Source organism: Artemia sp. Qi Xiang Cuo, chromosome 6 (assembly GCF_049724085.1).
Source record: "Artemia sp. Qi Xiang Cuo chromosome 6, ASM4972408v1, whole genome shotgun sequence".
Taxonomy (NCBI): Eukaryota; Metazoa; Arthropoda; class Branchiopoda; order Anostraca; family Artemiidae; genus Artemia; species Artemia sp. Qi Xiang Cuo.
Genome location: NC_142799.1, coordinates 78,403,804 through 78,421,957, shown reverse-complemented (window position 1 = coordinate 78,421,957; position 18,154 = coordinate 78,403,804). Strand labels below are relative to the sequence as shown.

The 18,154-nt window shown below is 36.1% G+C and overlaps 1 protein-coding gene across 1 annotated transcript in view; it reads left to right on the top strand.

Annotated features, from left to right (window-relative positions):
* Window positions 1-703: 703 nt before the first annotated feature.
* LOC148951625 (uncharacterized) overlaps window positions 704-18,154 on the top strand; it is a 129,195-nt gene continuing 111,744 nt past the window's right edge. Inside the window, exons 1-2 of the mRNA XM_089090374.1 lie at window positions 704-835; window positions 16,960-17,082. Of these exons, the coding sequence (XP_088946500.1) occupies window positions 797-835; window positions 16,960-17,082 (162 nt within the window). The 5' untranslated portion in view covers window positions 704-796. The remainder of the gene's footprint in view (window positions 836-16,959; window positions 17,083-18,154) is intronic.

Sequence of the window (18,154 nt, the reverse complement as noted above, 5' to 3'; positions counted from 1 at the left end):
ATTCCAATGTTCTCTTTACATAAGAAATTATATTTTTTCTTATACTAGAAATGACGATTATTTTTAAATAGGATACAGATATTTTGTTCCGTACAACCTTCAAAAAGAACGATATGAATATCTACCAGCAATCTCAATTACAAAAAAATAAAATAAAAAAACAATTTGGAGGTTGTCTGTTTGCAGCCTCCACCTTGGTTCGGTCACCTAACCTTGAGAAACCAATATAAATTTAATCAAATGGCGTCTTAAAAATATAAAATGGAGTAAAATGAAAAACTTATAATGGCATCAAAAGGAAAGTCTTAGGAATGCATATCGACATCAAGCTGCTCAATAATTCACGATTTTTCCTTAGGAGTCTCATGACTGTACTCTTGACTATTTATAATATGATTTCTGAAGTTTATAACGTAATCTAATGTAAGCAACAACATCCTGTTGCTGGTTATTAGATTTAACACAAATGATACCACTTTTAGAGCAAAAGTCCTTGTCACCACACCTTTGATGCTTGGATTTACTTTGTGGTTAATGAAAACGACAAGATAGCCCAGTTATCACGTATCGCACCAGACAGAGCAATGTACCGAGCCCTTATGCATGAGCTAGCAAGAGGAGTGGCCCGAAAACATTCCACGAGCATGGCCGGGACCTAAGTAAGTAAGTAAATGACATCTAATTTTCGTAAAACAACCGGCTTTAAAAAGTCGTTTCTAGAAGAAACATTAAGACAAGTTTAAAAAACGATTTTGAATCTGTTCACTTGTTGGAAATGTGATTTTCGGAAAACAAGATGCTCTTAGCACTTGTGCTAGCTTATATTTTTTTTCAGGTGAAGTAGGAATTTTATTGGGTAAAATTCTACTTTAGTTACTTTTACCTATCTTGGAAAGGGGTGAGGCTAGGAAAATAAAACTTTCAGGGATGGGTCTACAGGATAAAGTATGTCCTGGGAAGGTATTTTGAAGTACATACCTCCTCTCCTTCTCCCTCTAGAGGATCCTGAAATTTGCCTACATGACAGGTCTATACCTATTGAAATTTTGACAAAACAACATTTTAACTTAATTTTCAGTTATAAGATTCTTTTTCTCTGGCTTTAGTTATGAAAATGCAATTCCTGTTATTTGAGTAGTATTTTAAGCCATATCAATGTTAATTTTCAAAATTTAGGAAATGTATTTGCATATCTATAAAACTCTATAAATCAGGATTGAGCAAAGTTGTGAAGCTGAAAATAATTTTGTTTGAATTCATTTTAAGCAGAAGATCTATTTTACCAGGCTTCACTTTTATAACACACATATTTTTAAAGGTCACCAAAGGTCAGGGCCCTCTAGAGTGAGAAAGAGTGGAGATAGCCTAGGTACTTAAAAAAACCTTCCCGGGACATACTTTAGCCTGTAGACCCATCCCTGAAAGTTTCATTTTGAAACCTTGAAAGTGACCTATCACTACCTATCTTGGAAAGGGCTGAGGTTAGGAAAATGAAACTTTCAGGGATGGGTCTACAGGCTAAAATATGTCCTGGGAAGGTATTTTGAAGTACTTATCTCCTCTCCTTCTCCCTCAAGAGGGTCCTGAAATTTGCCTACATAACAGGTCTATACCTATTGAAATTTTGACAAAACAACATTTTACCTTAATTTTCAGTTATAAGTTTCTTTTTCTCTGGCTTTAGTTCTCAAAATGAAATTCCTGTTATTTGAGTAGTATTTTAAGCCATATCAATGTTAATTTTAAAAATTTAGGAAATGTATTTGCATATCTTTAAAACTGTATATATCAGGATTGAGCAAAGTTGTGAAGCTAAAAACAATTTTGTTGAGCTTCATTTTGAGCAGAAGATCTATATTACAAGGTTTCACTTTTATAACACACAGATTTTTAAAGGTCATCAAAGGTCAGGACCCTCTAGAGGGAGAAGGAGTGGAGGTAGGTACTTCAAAATACCTTCCCATGACATAGTTTAGCCTGCAGATCTATCCCTGAAAGTTTCATTTTCCTAACCAAACTCCTTTCCAAGATAGCCAAAAGTAGCTAAAGTAGAATTTTACCTAGGCCTATACTGCATAGCATAGCCTAGTTGCATTTTGAGTAATAAAGGCCACAACATGAATATCCAATGGTAAAGTTCTACAAAATCATATTATTGAGTTAGGACTCCAACAAGGTAGGCTATCCTAGATAATTATAGTTAACACATTTTGACTGCAGCTCTACTGTAGCCTAGCCAAACTTAGCCTATGGGCCTATATTTATAGACATTCCACCACCCTATCACTCTTGTTTTGCTAGTTCTTGTTTCATGACAGTTGGTTCAATTTAAGGTAAATTTTTACCAAATCATCTTATTGAGTTTAAAATAAAGTGAATATACCATTTGATGCCTTTTTATGCTGATTATGAATATAACAATCATTTCTATCGGAAATGAATTTTAGCCCCCCCTCCCTACATAAGTCAATTCAGGATATATATTTGCACATATGGGGGTTGGGGTTAGGTTAGGGGGGGGGGCTGAAATTCATTTCCAATCGAAATGATTATTAGACCTATATTTGTAATCAGCAGAAAAAAGGCATCAAATGGTGTATTCACTTTATTCCTAGCCTAGCTCAATAATATGATTTGGTAAAAATTTGGTAAATATCTACCAAATCATATTGACTTTTGCATAATGTGAATATACTGTTGATGCCTTTTTTATGCTGATTATGAATATAATAATCATTTCTATTGGAAATGAATTTCAGCCCCCCTAGCCTATATATGCCAATTAAGGGTGTATATTTCTACATTAGGGGGGGGGCTCAAATTTTGTTTCTGATGTAAATGGGAGGTAAGTTTAAACTTTACCCCCACTCCCCCTTGTGTAGAAATATATATCCTGAATTGGCATATATAGGGGGGGGGCTGAAATTCATTTCTGATAGAAATGATTATTGTATTCATAATCAGCATAAAAAAAGGCGTTGAGTGGTATATTCACTTTATGTGTAAGTCAATAATATGATTTGGTAGATATTTACCAAAAATTTACCCTATTTAAAGTTACATGGGTTGAAACAAAAGAGGTATAGGCCTATTGGTCCTGGAAATATATAATTTGGGCTATATAATTGTATATTAGGGAGGTTCAGGGGTATGGTATGGTTGAGCTAGAGTCAAAATGTGCAACTAGCCTACAATTATTCTGCTTATTATGGTCATAACTTACAGGATCCTTAGTGCCTTTAGGGAAACATCCCTGTTACTGCACTCTCTAGATGGCTGTTAGTTGGTTCGTCAAGTCTTGTTTCGCTGATACTTGGCTATCTGAAATTCTGCAGGTTTCCATGATAAGTGTTTGTGAGTGAAGTGTGGTGTATTTTTTGGCTTCCTGTGTATTAACAGTTTTAAGTCAATAAAGTCAGATGTTTAAGAGTCATGTGTGTACATGTGTTCTTTCCAGAATTGGTTGAGTCCATTTTTGAATGTGTTTAGGGTGTCTGCTATCACAACACTTTCTGGGAGACTGTTCCAGTTGTCTACAGCTCTTACACTCCAGAAATTGGCTCTTGATTTATTTAGGGCATGGGGTTTGAACACTTTTTCCAAGTGACCTCATGTAGTCTTGGTTTTGGGGAGCTGAAAGTAACTTTCAAAGCTAAGTTTTTCCAATTTGTTTTTCATTTTGTACATCTGGATTTGGTCTCCTCTTTTTCTTCTGTACTTGAGTGTTGGAAGTTGCAGCTTCTGTAACCTCTCTTTGTAGCTCATCTCTTTGAAGCCTGGAAGAAGCTTTGTGGCTTGTCTTTGAATTTTTTCTATCTTGGCTGAGTCTGTTTTATAGTGAGGGCCCCATACAACATTACCATACTCAATAGTAGGTTTTACTAACCCTTTGTACAGCTTTGCAAAGGTCCGCTGGTCGAGATGCTTAAAGCTCCACCTAATGAGACCAGTGAGTGGAGAGGCCTTTGAAACTATTTTTTTTGTATGGTTATGAAACTTGAGCTGAGAATCAATAATGATTCCAAGGTCTTTTTCTGATTCCACTGTCTCTGATGGTACGCTTGCTCTGTTCTACTTTTTATAGTTAACTGTGGGGCTGTTTCTTTTCTCTTTCCGATCTCTATGATTTTTTTTTGCTTGTGTTTAAATTTAGCCCAAGGTTTCTCTGGTTTTCTTTCAGTTTGTCGACATCTTCTTGAATGATGATTTCGTCTGTGTATGATGCCCTTTTTCTGTAGAGTTTAGTGTCATCTGCAAAAGTCTTGGCTGAGCTTGAAATACCACTGTTAATTTTGTCGACAAATAGTATGAACAGGAGGGGCCCAAGAACACTACTTTGAATGGCTCCACTCGTTATTCTGGCTGGTTCAGAAAAGGTCTCACCAACCCTGACTCTTTGCATTTGGTTTTTCAGGAAAGACTCAACTCAGTTTTGTAGTTGTGGCTGGAGATCAAAATCTTGTAGGTGTTTGACGAGATGTGGATGAGAGATGCTCTCAAATGCTTTTTCAACATCAAACAATACTGCCAGGATACTGGGGCCTTCTTCCAGAGGGTCCATTCGTTCAGTGTGTCTAATAGTTGTGTGGTACAACTTTTGTTTGGAAGGAACCCATACTGATCTGGGTTTATCAGCTTGTTCTCCAGGACATGATGTAGTATGCGGTCTCTGATACACCCTTCCATTAGATTACTGACCAGTGACATGAGACATACTGGTCTGTAATTTTCTGCATTTGCCCTTTCCCCTTTCTTATGGATGGGCACAACCACAGTTTATAGACAGTAAGCTTATCGCAGATCATTTCTGGTCTTTGTTCTCAGTGCGAACAAAAAGCTCCTCCCACTTATTTCTGCATTAGTGGGATTGATGTTTCCAATTGTTTCCAACAAAGTGCATTATTTGTAATAGCGGGTTTCCACTTGTATCCATTAGATCACAGTCTGACTTGTCTACCCATGAAAAGATCTGACTTTGCTTATGTTTATATCTGCAAAAACGTTCTCCGGAGCACTTGCATCCCAGTCCGGGTTTTTATAATGGGTGAGATAGAGAATGATCATACTGGATAATTCTATAAACTGTGGGCACAACAATAGCTTCACACCAGATTTTTGGCAGCTCCCCTTTGTCTATAGATGTCTGGAAAATCTCCAGCAGTGGCTCAACAATGTACCCAGCACATTCCTTTAGCCATACTGCCTCAATTCCATCTGGGCCTTTTTACTTGTCTGTCTGAAGTTGGTTCATTACTTCTTCTTTTATGAGTGTAATTTCAGGGGTTAGTTTCTCTTTTGTGACATCTGGGTTGTCTTGTTTTGGTTTAAAAACTGAGCTGAAGAAGGAGTTGAAGGCATTTGCCTTTTCTGACTGTGTTGTGGCCGTCGATCTGTCTTTGTTGACCAGGGTAGGTATTTGTCTCCTTGATGTGAGTCTGGAGTTGACATGTTTCCAGAATTTTTTAGGAGCTGTTTTTGCTTCACTTGCAATCTTTTTCTCATGTTCTCTTTCAGTATATCTTGTTGCATTGCGGAGTTTGTTTCTGGCTCTGTTGTACTGCACCTTAACGCTTTGTGTGTCCAAGTTTAGAGATTCCAGTTTTCTGGAATCTCTAATTGCATTTTCGAATCTCATAACTGTTTTCTTAATATGTTTCCTCTTCAGTAGCTTCTAGTCTAAACCTTTAAACTTTCCTGGAGTTAACCCTCAGTAGCCTACTCAGGTAGTTCCTAATCTATTCACAAAAATGTGGAGGGGGGGGGGCAAGGTTTTTTCCTATTTTTTTTTAATTACATTAAATTACACCGGACAGCAATAGGATGACCCTGTATTGGCCAGTCAGTGAAGATTGTGTGCTGACTGAACATTTGAGTCACAAAATAATCACATTATAAAAATAATGATGATAAAAAACATCATTGAGCAAATATCCATAAAACAGGGAGTAACCATAGATCTTAATCTAATTGCATTTTTGAATCTCATAACTGTTTTCTTAATATGTTTCCTCTTCAGTAGCTTCTAGTCTAAACCTTTAAACTTGCCTGGAGTTAACCCTCAGTAGCCGACTCAGGTAGTTCCTAATCTATTCCCCAAACTGTGGAGGGGGGGGGGCCAGGGTTTTTTCTTTTTTTTTTTATTAAATTAAATTAAACCTGACAGCAATAGGATGACCCTGTATTGGCCAGTCAGTGAAGATTGTGTGCTGACTGAACATTTGAGTCACAAAATAATCACATTATCAAAATAATGATGATAAAAAACATCATTGAGCAAATATCCATAAAACAGGGAGTAACCATAGATCTTAATCTAATTGCATTTTTGAATCTCATAACTGTTTTCTTAATATGTTTCCTCTTCAGTAGCTTCTAGTCTAAACCTTTAAACTTGCCTGGAGTTAACCCTCAGTAGCCTACTCAGGTAGTTCCTAATCTATTCACAAAAATGTGGGGGGGGGCAAGTTTTTTTTCTGTTTTTTTTTATTACATTAAATTACACCTGACAACAATAGGATGACCCTGTATTGGCCAGTCAGTGAAGATTGTTTGCTGACTGAACATTTGAGTCACAAAATAATCACATTATAAAAATAATGATGATAAAAAACATCATTGAGCAAATATCCATAAAACAGGGAGCAACCATAGATCTTAATCTAATTGCATTTTTGAATCTCATAACTGTTTTCTTAATATGTTTCCTCTTCAGTAGCTTCTAGTCTAAACCTTTAAACTTGCCTGGAGTTAACCCTCAGTAGCCTACTCAGGTAGTTCCTAATCTATTCACAAAAATGTGGAGGGGGGGCAAGTTTTTTTTCTGTTTTTTTTTAATTACATTAAATTACACCTGACAGCAATAGGATGACCCTGTATTGGCCAGTCAGTGAAGATTGTGTGCTGACTGAACATTTGAGTCATAAAATAATCACATTATAAAAATAATGATGATAAAAACATCATTGAGCAAATATCCATAAAACAGGGAGTAACCATAGATCTTAATCTAATTGCATTTTTGAATCTCATAACTGTTTTCTTAATATGTTTCCTCTTCAGTAGCTTCTAGTCTACACCTTTAAACTTGCCTGGAGTTAACCCTCAGTAGCCTACTCAGGTAGTTCCTAATCTATTCCCAAAAATGTGGAGGGGGGGGGGCAAGTTTTTTTTCTGTTTTTTTTTATTAAATTAAATTACACCTGACAGCAATAGGATGACCCTGTATTGGCCAGTCAGTGAAGATTGTGTGCTGACTGAACATTTGAGTCACAAAATAATCACATTATAAAAATAATGATGATAAAAAACATCATTGAGCAAATATCCATAAAACAGGGAGTAACCATAGATCTTAATCTAATTGCATTTTTGAATCTCATAACTGTTTTCTTAATATGTTTCCTCTTCAGTAGCTTCTAGTCTAAACCTTTAAACTTGCCTGGAGTTAACCCTCAGTAGCCTACTCAGGTAGTTCCTAATCTATTCACAAAAATGTGGAGGGGGGGCAAGTTTTTTTTCTGTTTTTTTTTAATTACATTAAATTACACCTGACAGCAATAGGATGACCCTGTATTGGCCAGTCAGTGAAGATTGTGTGCTGACTGAACATTTGAGTCACAAAATAATCACATTATAAAAATAATGATGATAAAAAACATCATTGAGCAAATATCCATAAAACAGGGAGCAACCATAGATCTTAATCTAATTGCATTTTTGAATCTCATAACTGTTTTCTTAATATGTTTCCTCTTCAGTAGCTTCTAGTCTAAACCTTTAAACTTGCCTGGAGATAACCCTCAGTAGCCTACTCAGGTAGTTCCTCATCAATTCCCCAAAATGTGGAGGGGGGGGGGCAAGTTTTTTTTATTTTTTTTTTAATTACCTTAAATTACACCTGACAACAATAGGATGACCCTGTATTGGCCAGTCAGTGAAGATTGTTTGCTGACTGAACATTTGAGTCACAAAATAATCACATTATAAAAATAATGATAAAAAACATCATTGAGCAAATATCCATAAAACAGGGAGTAACCATAGATCTGAATCTAATTGCATTTTTGAATCTCATAACTGTTTTCTTAATATGTTTCCTCTTCAGTAGCTTCTAGTCTAAACCTTTAAACTTGCCTGGAGTTAACCCTCAGTAGCCTACTCAGGTAGTTCCTAATCTATTCACAAAAATGTGGAGGGGGGGGCAAGTTTTTTTTCTGTTTTTTTTAATTACATTAAATTACACCTGACAGCAATAGGATGACCCTGTATTGGCCAGTCAGTGAAGATTGTGTGCTGACTGAACATTTGAGTCACAAAATAATCACATTATAAAAATAATGATGATAAAAAACATCATTGAGCAAATATCCATAAAACAGGGAGTAACTATTCGGGTATACTGTTTGGTCCTAGTTAGTTGGATAGTTGGGTAAGGTGAAAGCCTCGTTCAAGTGCACATTTGTCTCAATTGCTGGATTAGGACGACAGTTTTTTTTTTTTTTTTTTTCGCCAAGTAATTACCTCTTAAACATAATAGATCTTAATTCTCTTTAACTAGCAGCTACTACAGCAATCATAATTTAATAGGTTGCAGCTACTACTGCAACAACAATTAAATTATTTTTAAAATTAGTTTGTTAACTACAAAAGGCACTATACCTTAAATTACCTTAAATCACAGCTTGGAGCAAAATTAAGGATTTTCATCCTTGTAATGCTCTGTTATGACTTCAATGGGTTGTTTGCTAAATTTTGGTTGAGGACTCAGTAGCTTCCCAGTGGTACAGGAACTCTTGTTGTAGCCTTTCTTTGTCCAGATTTTTCTTGATTGCAACTGTTGAATCAGCAACCATTGTATTTTCAGAGGTCACCATGTTTCCTCCTGTATGCAAGAGTAGGAAGTTTCAAGTGATGTAATACTCTTTGTATGGCATTTGTTTGAGGCCTTCAACCATTTTGGTTGCTCTTTGTTGAACTCTTTCTAGAATTTCTTTGTCCTTCTTGAAATAGGGTGTATTTGTCAAATTCTTGGGGGAAAATTCTCCCCCTCCCCCTAAAGCTTATAATATATGACATGATATCAATAATTTTTATAAACTGCTGGGGTAGTTCATGGACACTTCTAAAGTTAGCCTAACATGTTAATAAAATAAGTACAATAGCCTACTGTTAGATTCCTTATATTTGCTCTTTCTAAATGCTATGGTTGCTTTTTTCACAATCTAACCCACTCCCCTTTTGTGAATATTGTTATTTTTTGCTGAAGAAAATATTAATGGTTGAATGATAATAGAAGGTCCCTTAGAGAAAGAATTTGCCACCTAGGCTGCTAACATTGTATTTCTGCTCAGACTTTATAGCATCAGGATAGTCTGATAAGGTTATACTTTGCTAAGGATTATATCATAGCTACTCTTAATTTCACTGAATTCATTTTCTACCTCTTTGTAGTCTATATTATAAAGTAATTGCTGAAACCAAAATTTGTGTGTATAGTTGGATATTTTGCCTGGAACAGCTAATGAACTCTATCCCCCTAGTTTGTAAACCCTAACACTGCACTGCTGTTCTTTTCAGCAGCAAATAACTGATTTTTAGGGAAAAGGCTTCATAATGACACATTCAAGGAAAACAAAACACAAGCATCAACATTCAAACATCTGAAGGATTGGGAGTCTTTTTTTTCAGGCTTTTTAACCTCTAACTATTCTGTAAATAAGTATTGAAAAAGCCACAACAGTTTTGATTTGTTTCAAGTTTTGCATACTGAAAAACATTGGGAATAATACCTTCAATTCATTATTTTGTTTTAAAATACAGATGAAACTTTTACCAGATCAATAATTCTGAGTTAGGAATATTTCTAGGAAGCCATGAGTTGAAAAATATTCTTGATCTTTTGCCACCAAGGCCACATTTTGCTTATTTTATTTTATTGCTCACTGTTCAACTTTTGTGAAAAAAAGATGAAAAATAAAATAGGTCAAAACCAATGCAAAAACAGTAAATTCAGTAAGCCAATAACTTATTTTAGTTTAGAAGGAGATTTTACTTTCTTAGTTTAAATTGAACTGATTTGGCAAAACTATAAAAATGCAGAGTTAACAAATTTTGCATCAGAAAAATTCAATTGGATTCCAGAAAGAAGAGAGAAGTAAGATACAAATCTTGTGTAAAATTCAACCAAATCCTCAACTTTTTTCAAAATTATTGAATGATTTTCAATTTTGATTCAGCTTTAACTGTATTTAGTAACTAGACATATCACTACAAGAGTTCCTTAATGGAATTATACTACTGAATTTTTGACCTTTGAATTTGCATAAAAATTGGATTGAAATTTTGGATTCTTGCTGTAACTATCCTTTTTTTCTTGGATTCAGGATAATTTTGGGCTTTTGGTACAAATTTTACCTGATTTCAAAATTTTGGGGTGCTGCCTCCTGCTCCATTTGCATTGCCCCTGCCTGCTAGAATGGAGATAGAAAACAGCATCAATTTGATTTTACATGCATTGCAGCTTCCATTGTTCTAGTTCTGTCCTAGTTATGGCCTCTAAACTGGATGTAATTAGAAAATATAAGATATTTGCAAGATATTTTTTTTTTTTTTCTCTCTTGCCCCTGACAAACTGAGCCCTGAGCTTCTGAAGCACACAAAGAACAAAAGCTGCTTCACTGTTGTAAATCACACAGGATTGAAGGCTATGATACTATGGCTGCTGGGTTTCATTGAGTACAATGACATATCATGAAAACACAGACATGAAGGGAAGCAAATGCTACCATTTATAGAATAGCTAGAGATTAAAAAGCCTGAAAAAAAAGACCCTTGATCCTTCAGATTTCTGAATATTGAAGCTTGTGTGGTTTTTTTCCTTGAATTTGTTAGGGTCTTTATGAAGTATATGCCCTTGAAGTTCTAAAAGGCTTTATCAAGCTTGTCTGTTTATTCAGATTTGAACAATATGCCACTTGGGGTGTTTTGAACAGATTGAACCTCATGCAAAAAGTCTTGCTGGTGGTGTTTCTAGGTTATGATTTGACATCCCAGTTCAGTCTCCATTCAGCATTGGCCCAGTCTTGATTGACTCCATTCTTGAAGGCTTCTAGGGTTTGAGACTGGACAGTGGCTTAAGATAGGTTGTTCCAGAGTGGGACAGAACAAACTGAAAAGAACTGTTTGCAGTCTTGCTTAATGCAATGGGTGACCTACAGCTTCTTGATGTGTCTTCTTGTGGTTGAGAGGGATGAGGAAAAACATGACTTAAGAGGTTTTAGCAACTTACAAGTTGTTATTACATCTCCTCTGTTCCTGCAATTTACTAAAGTAAGGAGTTTGAATGAATTGAGGCACTCCTTGTAGGATTTGTCTTGCAATGCAGGGATAAGCTTTATCACCCTTCTTTGAACATTCTCAAGTACCTTCACATCCACCTTATAGTGAGGAGAAGCTAGAGTCATGCAAAATTCTAGGCGACGATGGACCATGACTTTATGTAGTTTGATAATCAATCATGGCTTTCTGGTGGTAAATGTTTGTTTTGTGAGCCCAAGGGCTCAGTTTGCTTTTGAAATTTGAGCTTGTATGTGGCAGTGGAACTTTCACGTATTGTCAACAGTGATCCCCAGGCCCTTCTCCTCAGTGACTGCCTCAAGCCAAGCATCTTCTATGTCATATGGATTGTTGCATCCAAAATGTAGAACTTTACATTTTGATGCATTGAACTGTAGAGACCAGTCCAATGACTTTCTGTGCTGTAGGCATTTACCCCCCCCCCCCAGAAAATACCCCTCACAGAAAATCCCCTCCCCCTGGAAAATACCCCCCTCCCCCTTGTGGAAAATAAGGCTTTCCAAATTTGAGAATTTTATTTGAGTTATATTTTTTTAATTGCCATAGGGGGAAGGAATTTTGGTACTTTTGTATTATGCACCACTCACTCAAGTATATGCTGTGTAAAACTTGACAACAAAACTGGTTTCTTCCTTAATTTTTTTTTTCAGCTTAGCACAAGACAGAGACAAGTGACAGAATATATGGAAAATATAGAATTTGGGTTATATATTTGCACATAGGGGGGGGGGCCGGGGGTAAAGTGTTTGGGTAGTTTGAATTCAGAAAACAATTCTTTCTAGGTATATGGCCACTAAAAAATTACTGAAGAATAGCAAGGTATCTGGAAATTTTGTTAACAAAAAAAAAAAAAAAAGAAAAACAATCCGAGTATAAAGTAAATGTAATGTTTCATTTAAGTGTTTTTTCCAAGCATTAATTTTTTTGACCATTGACCATTTTTCCAAGTATTAAGTACTATTATTAGGTGAATGTAGTGTTTCATTTAAGTGTTTTATGATGATTGCTTATGATGATCAAGGTTTATGTTATTTGTGCCTTTCATTTATGTTATTTTACTGTGTTCATGGCTGTATATTTGGCTTTAAAATACACTTACATATCTAACTATCTAATATGCAGAAAAATTGTACCAAACACATTTTGCATGCAGACCTGCTATACTTTACCCTTCCCTCCCCTAATGTGCAAATCTATAGCCCAAATTTATTTCTAAAGTAATGAAGAAACTAACAAAAATCTGGTGTGTTCTTGAATTTTACACAGTTGAAACTTGATTTAGTGGTGCATAATACACAAGAACCAAAATTCCTTCCCCCAACAGAAACTAAAAAATAAACTCAAAATTGGAAAGCCTCGTTTTCCATGGGGTGGGGGGGGTGTTTCCACGGGGGTTGGGTCCAGTGGGTATTTTTTTTTTTTTTTGGGGGGGGGGAGGTAAACACCAGCCACCAACTTTCTGGATAGTTCATTCAGATTTTCTTGCATAGTGAGCTGATTTAGGTCATTTTGGGCCAGCTGCAATTCCTGCAATTGCAGGGTCCACTCCTAGGACCCTGTAGTCATCAGTATATATCATCAAAGGATTCTTTAGGTTGGTTGTACAGTTGTTAGTGTACATGCTGAATAATGTGGCTTCAAGATGGTAACTTGTGGCACTTCACTTATGATAGGTAGCAGTCATCAGTATATATCATCAAAGGATTCTTTAGGTTGGTTGTACAGTTGTTAGTGTACATGCTGAATAATGTGGGCTTCAAGATGGTAACCTGTGGCACTTCACTTATGATAGGTAGCAGTTTAGAATAGACAGCATTTCCTTTGCAGTTGCCCATCAATACCCTCTGAATCCTGCCAACTAGAAAGGCTTCTATCCAAGCTATTATCTTTTTGTGCACTCCATATGTCTTTAGTTTCAAAGTTAGTAATTTGTGTTGAACTCAGTCAAAGCCATTGGATTTGTCAAGCAATATTACATCCACCAGTTGCCCAATAGCTAAGAGTTGAGTCACAAAATTGTATGACTCGATTAGGTTAGTATAAATCAAGCAGCTTTTTTGAAAGCCATGTTGGCTTTTACAAAACGGTTGTTTTCTTTTTAGGTGGGAGACCAGTGCCTTGTTTGTGATGTCCTCAAGCGCTTTACATGCAGCTGATGTGAGACTTATAAGCATATAATTACTGACATGATCCCTTCTCCCTTTCCTGTGTATAGGCTTAATGTTATCCTGATTCTGGTAATTTAGAAGCATTTTGGAAGTGAGGGACATCTGAAACATCATAGCAATTGGTTCAGCGAAGTATTCAGCTGTTTCTTTTAACAGTCTTGGGTGTAGGCTATCAGGTCCAGCAGCTCTCTAAGCATCAAGTTTTTTCTAGCCTTTTCGTAATGTCCTCGTGACACATAATTGACATATCCATTGGTTCAGAGATTGATTGCTCTGGCAAAGGAGATGGTGTGTTAGCTGTTGGTAGGGTGGAGAAATAGGTACAAAAACTGGAATTTAGGAGGTCTGCTTTTCTTTGTATCTGAAGCTTTTTCTTATCACTTTCTTTCATTAGATCAGGGATGTCTCATCAAGATTGTTTAGAGTCGGCTACAATCTTCATGGTTCCTCATAACCTTCTGAGTCAAATTTTTCAGTCTGTTTGTACATTTCTTAAACTTGTCATGGTGGTTTTCATATTTTACATACTTGGTCCAAGCTCTTTTCTTCTTCCTCATTGCTTTTTTTACTTCTTTTGGCAGGTATGGAAGTGTTTTAGATGGTAAAGACCAATATTTGCAGGTATTATTCTTTTCAGCATCTAAGATGGTTGCTTTAAGCATTTGCCAGGTTTTCTCTATGCCCCCACTATCAACTACATCCTCCCATTTAAGCTTAGATAGGTCCCACCTTATCTGTTCATAATCAGTGAAAGATTTCTTTATCTTATCTATCTTGTTGTTTACTTGTATCTCAGTCAAGATATGGATATGTTCACTGCTTCCAAGATCAGGATGATAAGATATAGAGAGAACTCGTTCAGGTTTGTTTGTCACAGCTAAGTCAAGTAAAGAGGGTTGCTGTTGGTGCCTGAATCATGTTGGTCGGTCTACAGTCTGTATCAGTAGGTTGTTGGCAAGGGAATTTATGGCATCAAAAGATGGGCTACTTTCAGGGGGGGGGGGTAACCTATTCCTTCAACCCAATCAACATCAGTGCATGTTAAATCATCAAACAGAAAAACAGTTAAATGTTCATATGAATTAATCTTGGATAATAGGTCTGATATGGATAGGTGTGAAATAAATTGATCAGGGACTGATGAACTTCAGTAGGCTACACCTAAAATAAATGATCTCATCCAATATGAAGTTTCAAACAAATATTTTCAACCCAACTACTAGGAGAATGAATAAGAGGGTCCAGTTCTGCTGTATATAGCTACTCCTCTATGCCATTTGGGGTTATCCAAATTGCTACATAAATTAAATCCAGGGATTTGAATGTGTAATTCCTCCAACTTATGCACTGAATTTTTGGGGCAAATTTCACAAACACAAATAATGCCTACATTAAAATCAAAACAAGAAGCTTTTACTTCAGCAAGCTTTGGGGCAAGAGTATCAGAATTTGTGTAAAGCACCCAAATTGCTTTTTCAGATTTGTTTATCTTTACAGCAATTTCCCAAAAGTTGCAAGTTGAGTTACAGGTGTTTCTTTTTCTGAAATGATTTGGCTTTCACTGCCCAAATTGGTACTTAGAAAAAATATCATTGGTCAGTTTCTCACTGTCATAATTTGTTGAGCCTTTGGAACTTCCATTGCTCTCCAGCTTCCGATTTACACTATTTACATAACACTGTTCCATGTTTAGTGCTCCATCTGCTGTGATTGCACTGGGACTGTGAGTTCCAAGGGTGCCCCATTTTTTATAATACTGTTGTTAAATTTTTATAACCAACAACAATCCCATTTCTGATTCCTAAATTCTGATCACCTGCAGCTACACGTCTTTTTTTCTTTTCCACTAATTCCTTTCTTTTCTGGCAGTCCTCTTTGGAGTTGTCTGCATATAAGGCTATGTTGCCTTTTTTTGGTGCGGGAGAGTTTAAGAATTTCTGCTAACTTGCTTGAACTAACAAAACTCTATGGAGTTTTGTGCTTTGGCAAACATTGAATGTTTGTAATATTAATAAAATCAACCTTGAACTCATTCCTTAGGAATTCTTGTATGAAATGTGCATCATCAGCTTGAGGTGGTATGCCATATGCAATGAGGTTCAGGCGTCTTTTGTATCTATCCTGTTCTTACCTGACAATTTTACAAACATCAGCTTCCAATTTCCCAGCAACAATGTGACCTGCTTTGTCCATGGCTTCAGATATAGACACTTTTGTTCTGACACTTTCCTCAAGATCTTGAATTTAGCTTTCACAGATTCCAAGGATATACTCACCTCCTGCCTGAGCCTGCAGAAATGACGAAGATTGGAGGCTACTCACCAATGCCCTGTGCGTCTCTGGAGGAACTAAGGGTAAGGGGCCTGAGTGAGCCAAATATGTCTTGCATTTCCTCTTGGTACTCATTCAATGCAGTTTTTAGGATGTCTTGGACACTTTGCTTGGCACTACCTTCCTACTTAAAGATTAATTGTATACTACGTTTATGCTGCTAGTTAAGTAAAACAATTAAATATTGCTTACACGCTTACTCTAGATGGTTAATCATTGATTGTTGATGATTCGTTTTTGATTTTTGGTGGCTAGGGTTTGGTCCTTAGATAGCAAGGTTCTTAAGGCCAGTTTATGAACCACAGTGAGTTAGAAGGTTCAACAATTTTAGTCCAAATTGATGTCTCAACTCATGTACATGACTTCAATCAACTTCAAGGAAGTTGAGTTGTTTTAGTGCTTTATCATATGTTTAGTAGTGGTGTCCAAGCATAAATTTTACTGCTATTCTTGTGCAATCTCAAGTCTGTCTGATTGACCCTTAATCAGGCCTGGATGCCAAGCTTGAGATGCATATTCATCTCTGACAATCAAGTTTCTCCTTTAAGTTACTGCATGAATATCTTATATTATGGGCATTTGTATTTCCTAATCTTTTGGACTCTTCCTCAGGCCCACTTAAGTGCAATTCATTTCTCAATTTGATACAGATTGTAAATATATTTCATAATCCATGGATTGCCATTAGATTTCACAGATGTTTTTTCTGTGTGAAAACTTTTCTATATTGTTTCAACAGTTCCTTACAAAACACACTCACTTTTATGTCACTGCCAGATACAGGACATTTTGCAAGTCAAAAGCTGAGAGCCATTCCTTGTAGAGATTTACTAACTCTTGAAAGTAGGCCCTCTACATCACAGTTTTGTAAGCATGTTCAGAATATAAGTGATTAGGTACCCAAACATTGCACAGGTGGATGTAATGTAAATAGCAAATTAAAATATTCGAAAATATGCCTGGGGTATTAAATGGGGTATAATGTTGCTCAAAAGGGGGATCCTGCATAGTTACCTCTTATTGGCACTTCAGCAACTTGCTTAAGCAACAGAGGATTGCTTAGCCATTTGGGATGCAGATTGTTGACCAACTTGTTTTTTTGTAGGCTTCTTCACATGCTGTTTTAGATATTGACCTAGACTCTGTCCCTTCAGAGAATCCTTGTCATTTTGGTTCACAAACTTCTCAGCCTGTCTTCATTTATAACAATGAATCTGCAGTACTACAGGTGAGTGGGCAAAATTATTTACTCTTTGTTGAAATCCACCTCTTTTGGGATGAGTAAAACAATTCAAACTATTTAACTGTAATATCACTTGTTGAAATCCACTTTTACTCTTTGTTGAAATCCACTTTAGTCTTTGTTGAAATCCACTTTACTCCTTGTTCAAATCCACCTCTTTTGGGATTAGAAAAAAACAATTCAGACTATTTAACTGTAGTATTAATTTAACTGTAATAACAAGATATATTGCTTGACAAGTAAGTGCTGTGCTGTAAATCTTTCTGCTCTAGAGTGTTTTCTGATCATTTCCCCTCTAAAGTTAGTAGAATAAGTAGGCTAAAGATATTAGAATAAATTGTGCAAAAAAACTTGACATGACACCTATCATATCTTACAAGTATATTTATTAGGATACCTAAACAAGCAAAGGAGGAGGGGGCCCTTTTATCGTTTTTTTAAGGACCCCACTGGAAGAATTTACAAGTAATGACCTACAATGGAACTTTTTTCATGTCCCCCCTCCTCTGGGAAAAATTCCACCTCCCAAGGTCTGAACTTGGGAGTACCTATATGCCCTACCCCCTGTCTGGGAAGATATGTTTCCCAAGATTGACTCAGAAAACAAGTTATCCTAACCTTACTCTAATTAATTTCTCCATAAGAAAATTTATATATGGGAATGTTTGTTAAATATTTTTTCAAAAAATCAGTTGCCATGTGCAATGAACCCCTATCCAGGGTAATCACAAGAAGGTTACCATTAAATTGTTGGGGTGTCAGAAAAGTTGGGGTCTCATTACAAAAAGAGTATGTTTTGGGTAACTTCTATCATCAGATTCTGTTTTCAGTCCAAATTGCCATGATACTAGCTATGTAAAAATAATAATAAAAAGTAAACTTAGATTTCATAATTTTTCTTTTTGTGCTGAAATAGCTTTACTTCTATTACTATTTTTTTTTAATACAGACAGATAAAACCGGTTTGCTCTCAAGTTTTACATAGTGTAAACTTGAGTGTAGGCAGTATAATACATATGCATAAAAAAACATTTAGTGTATGCAGCAAATATTTACA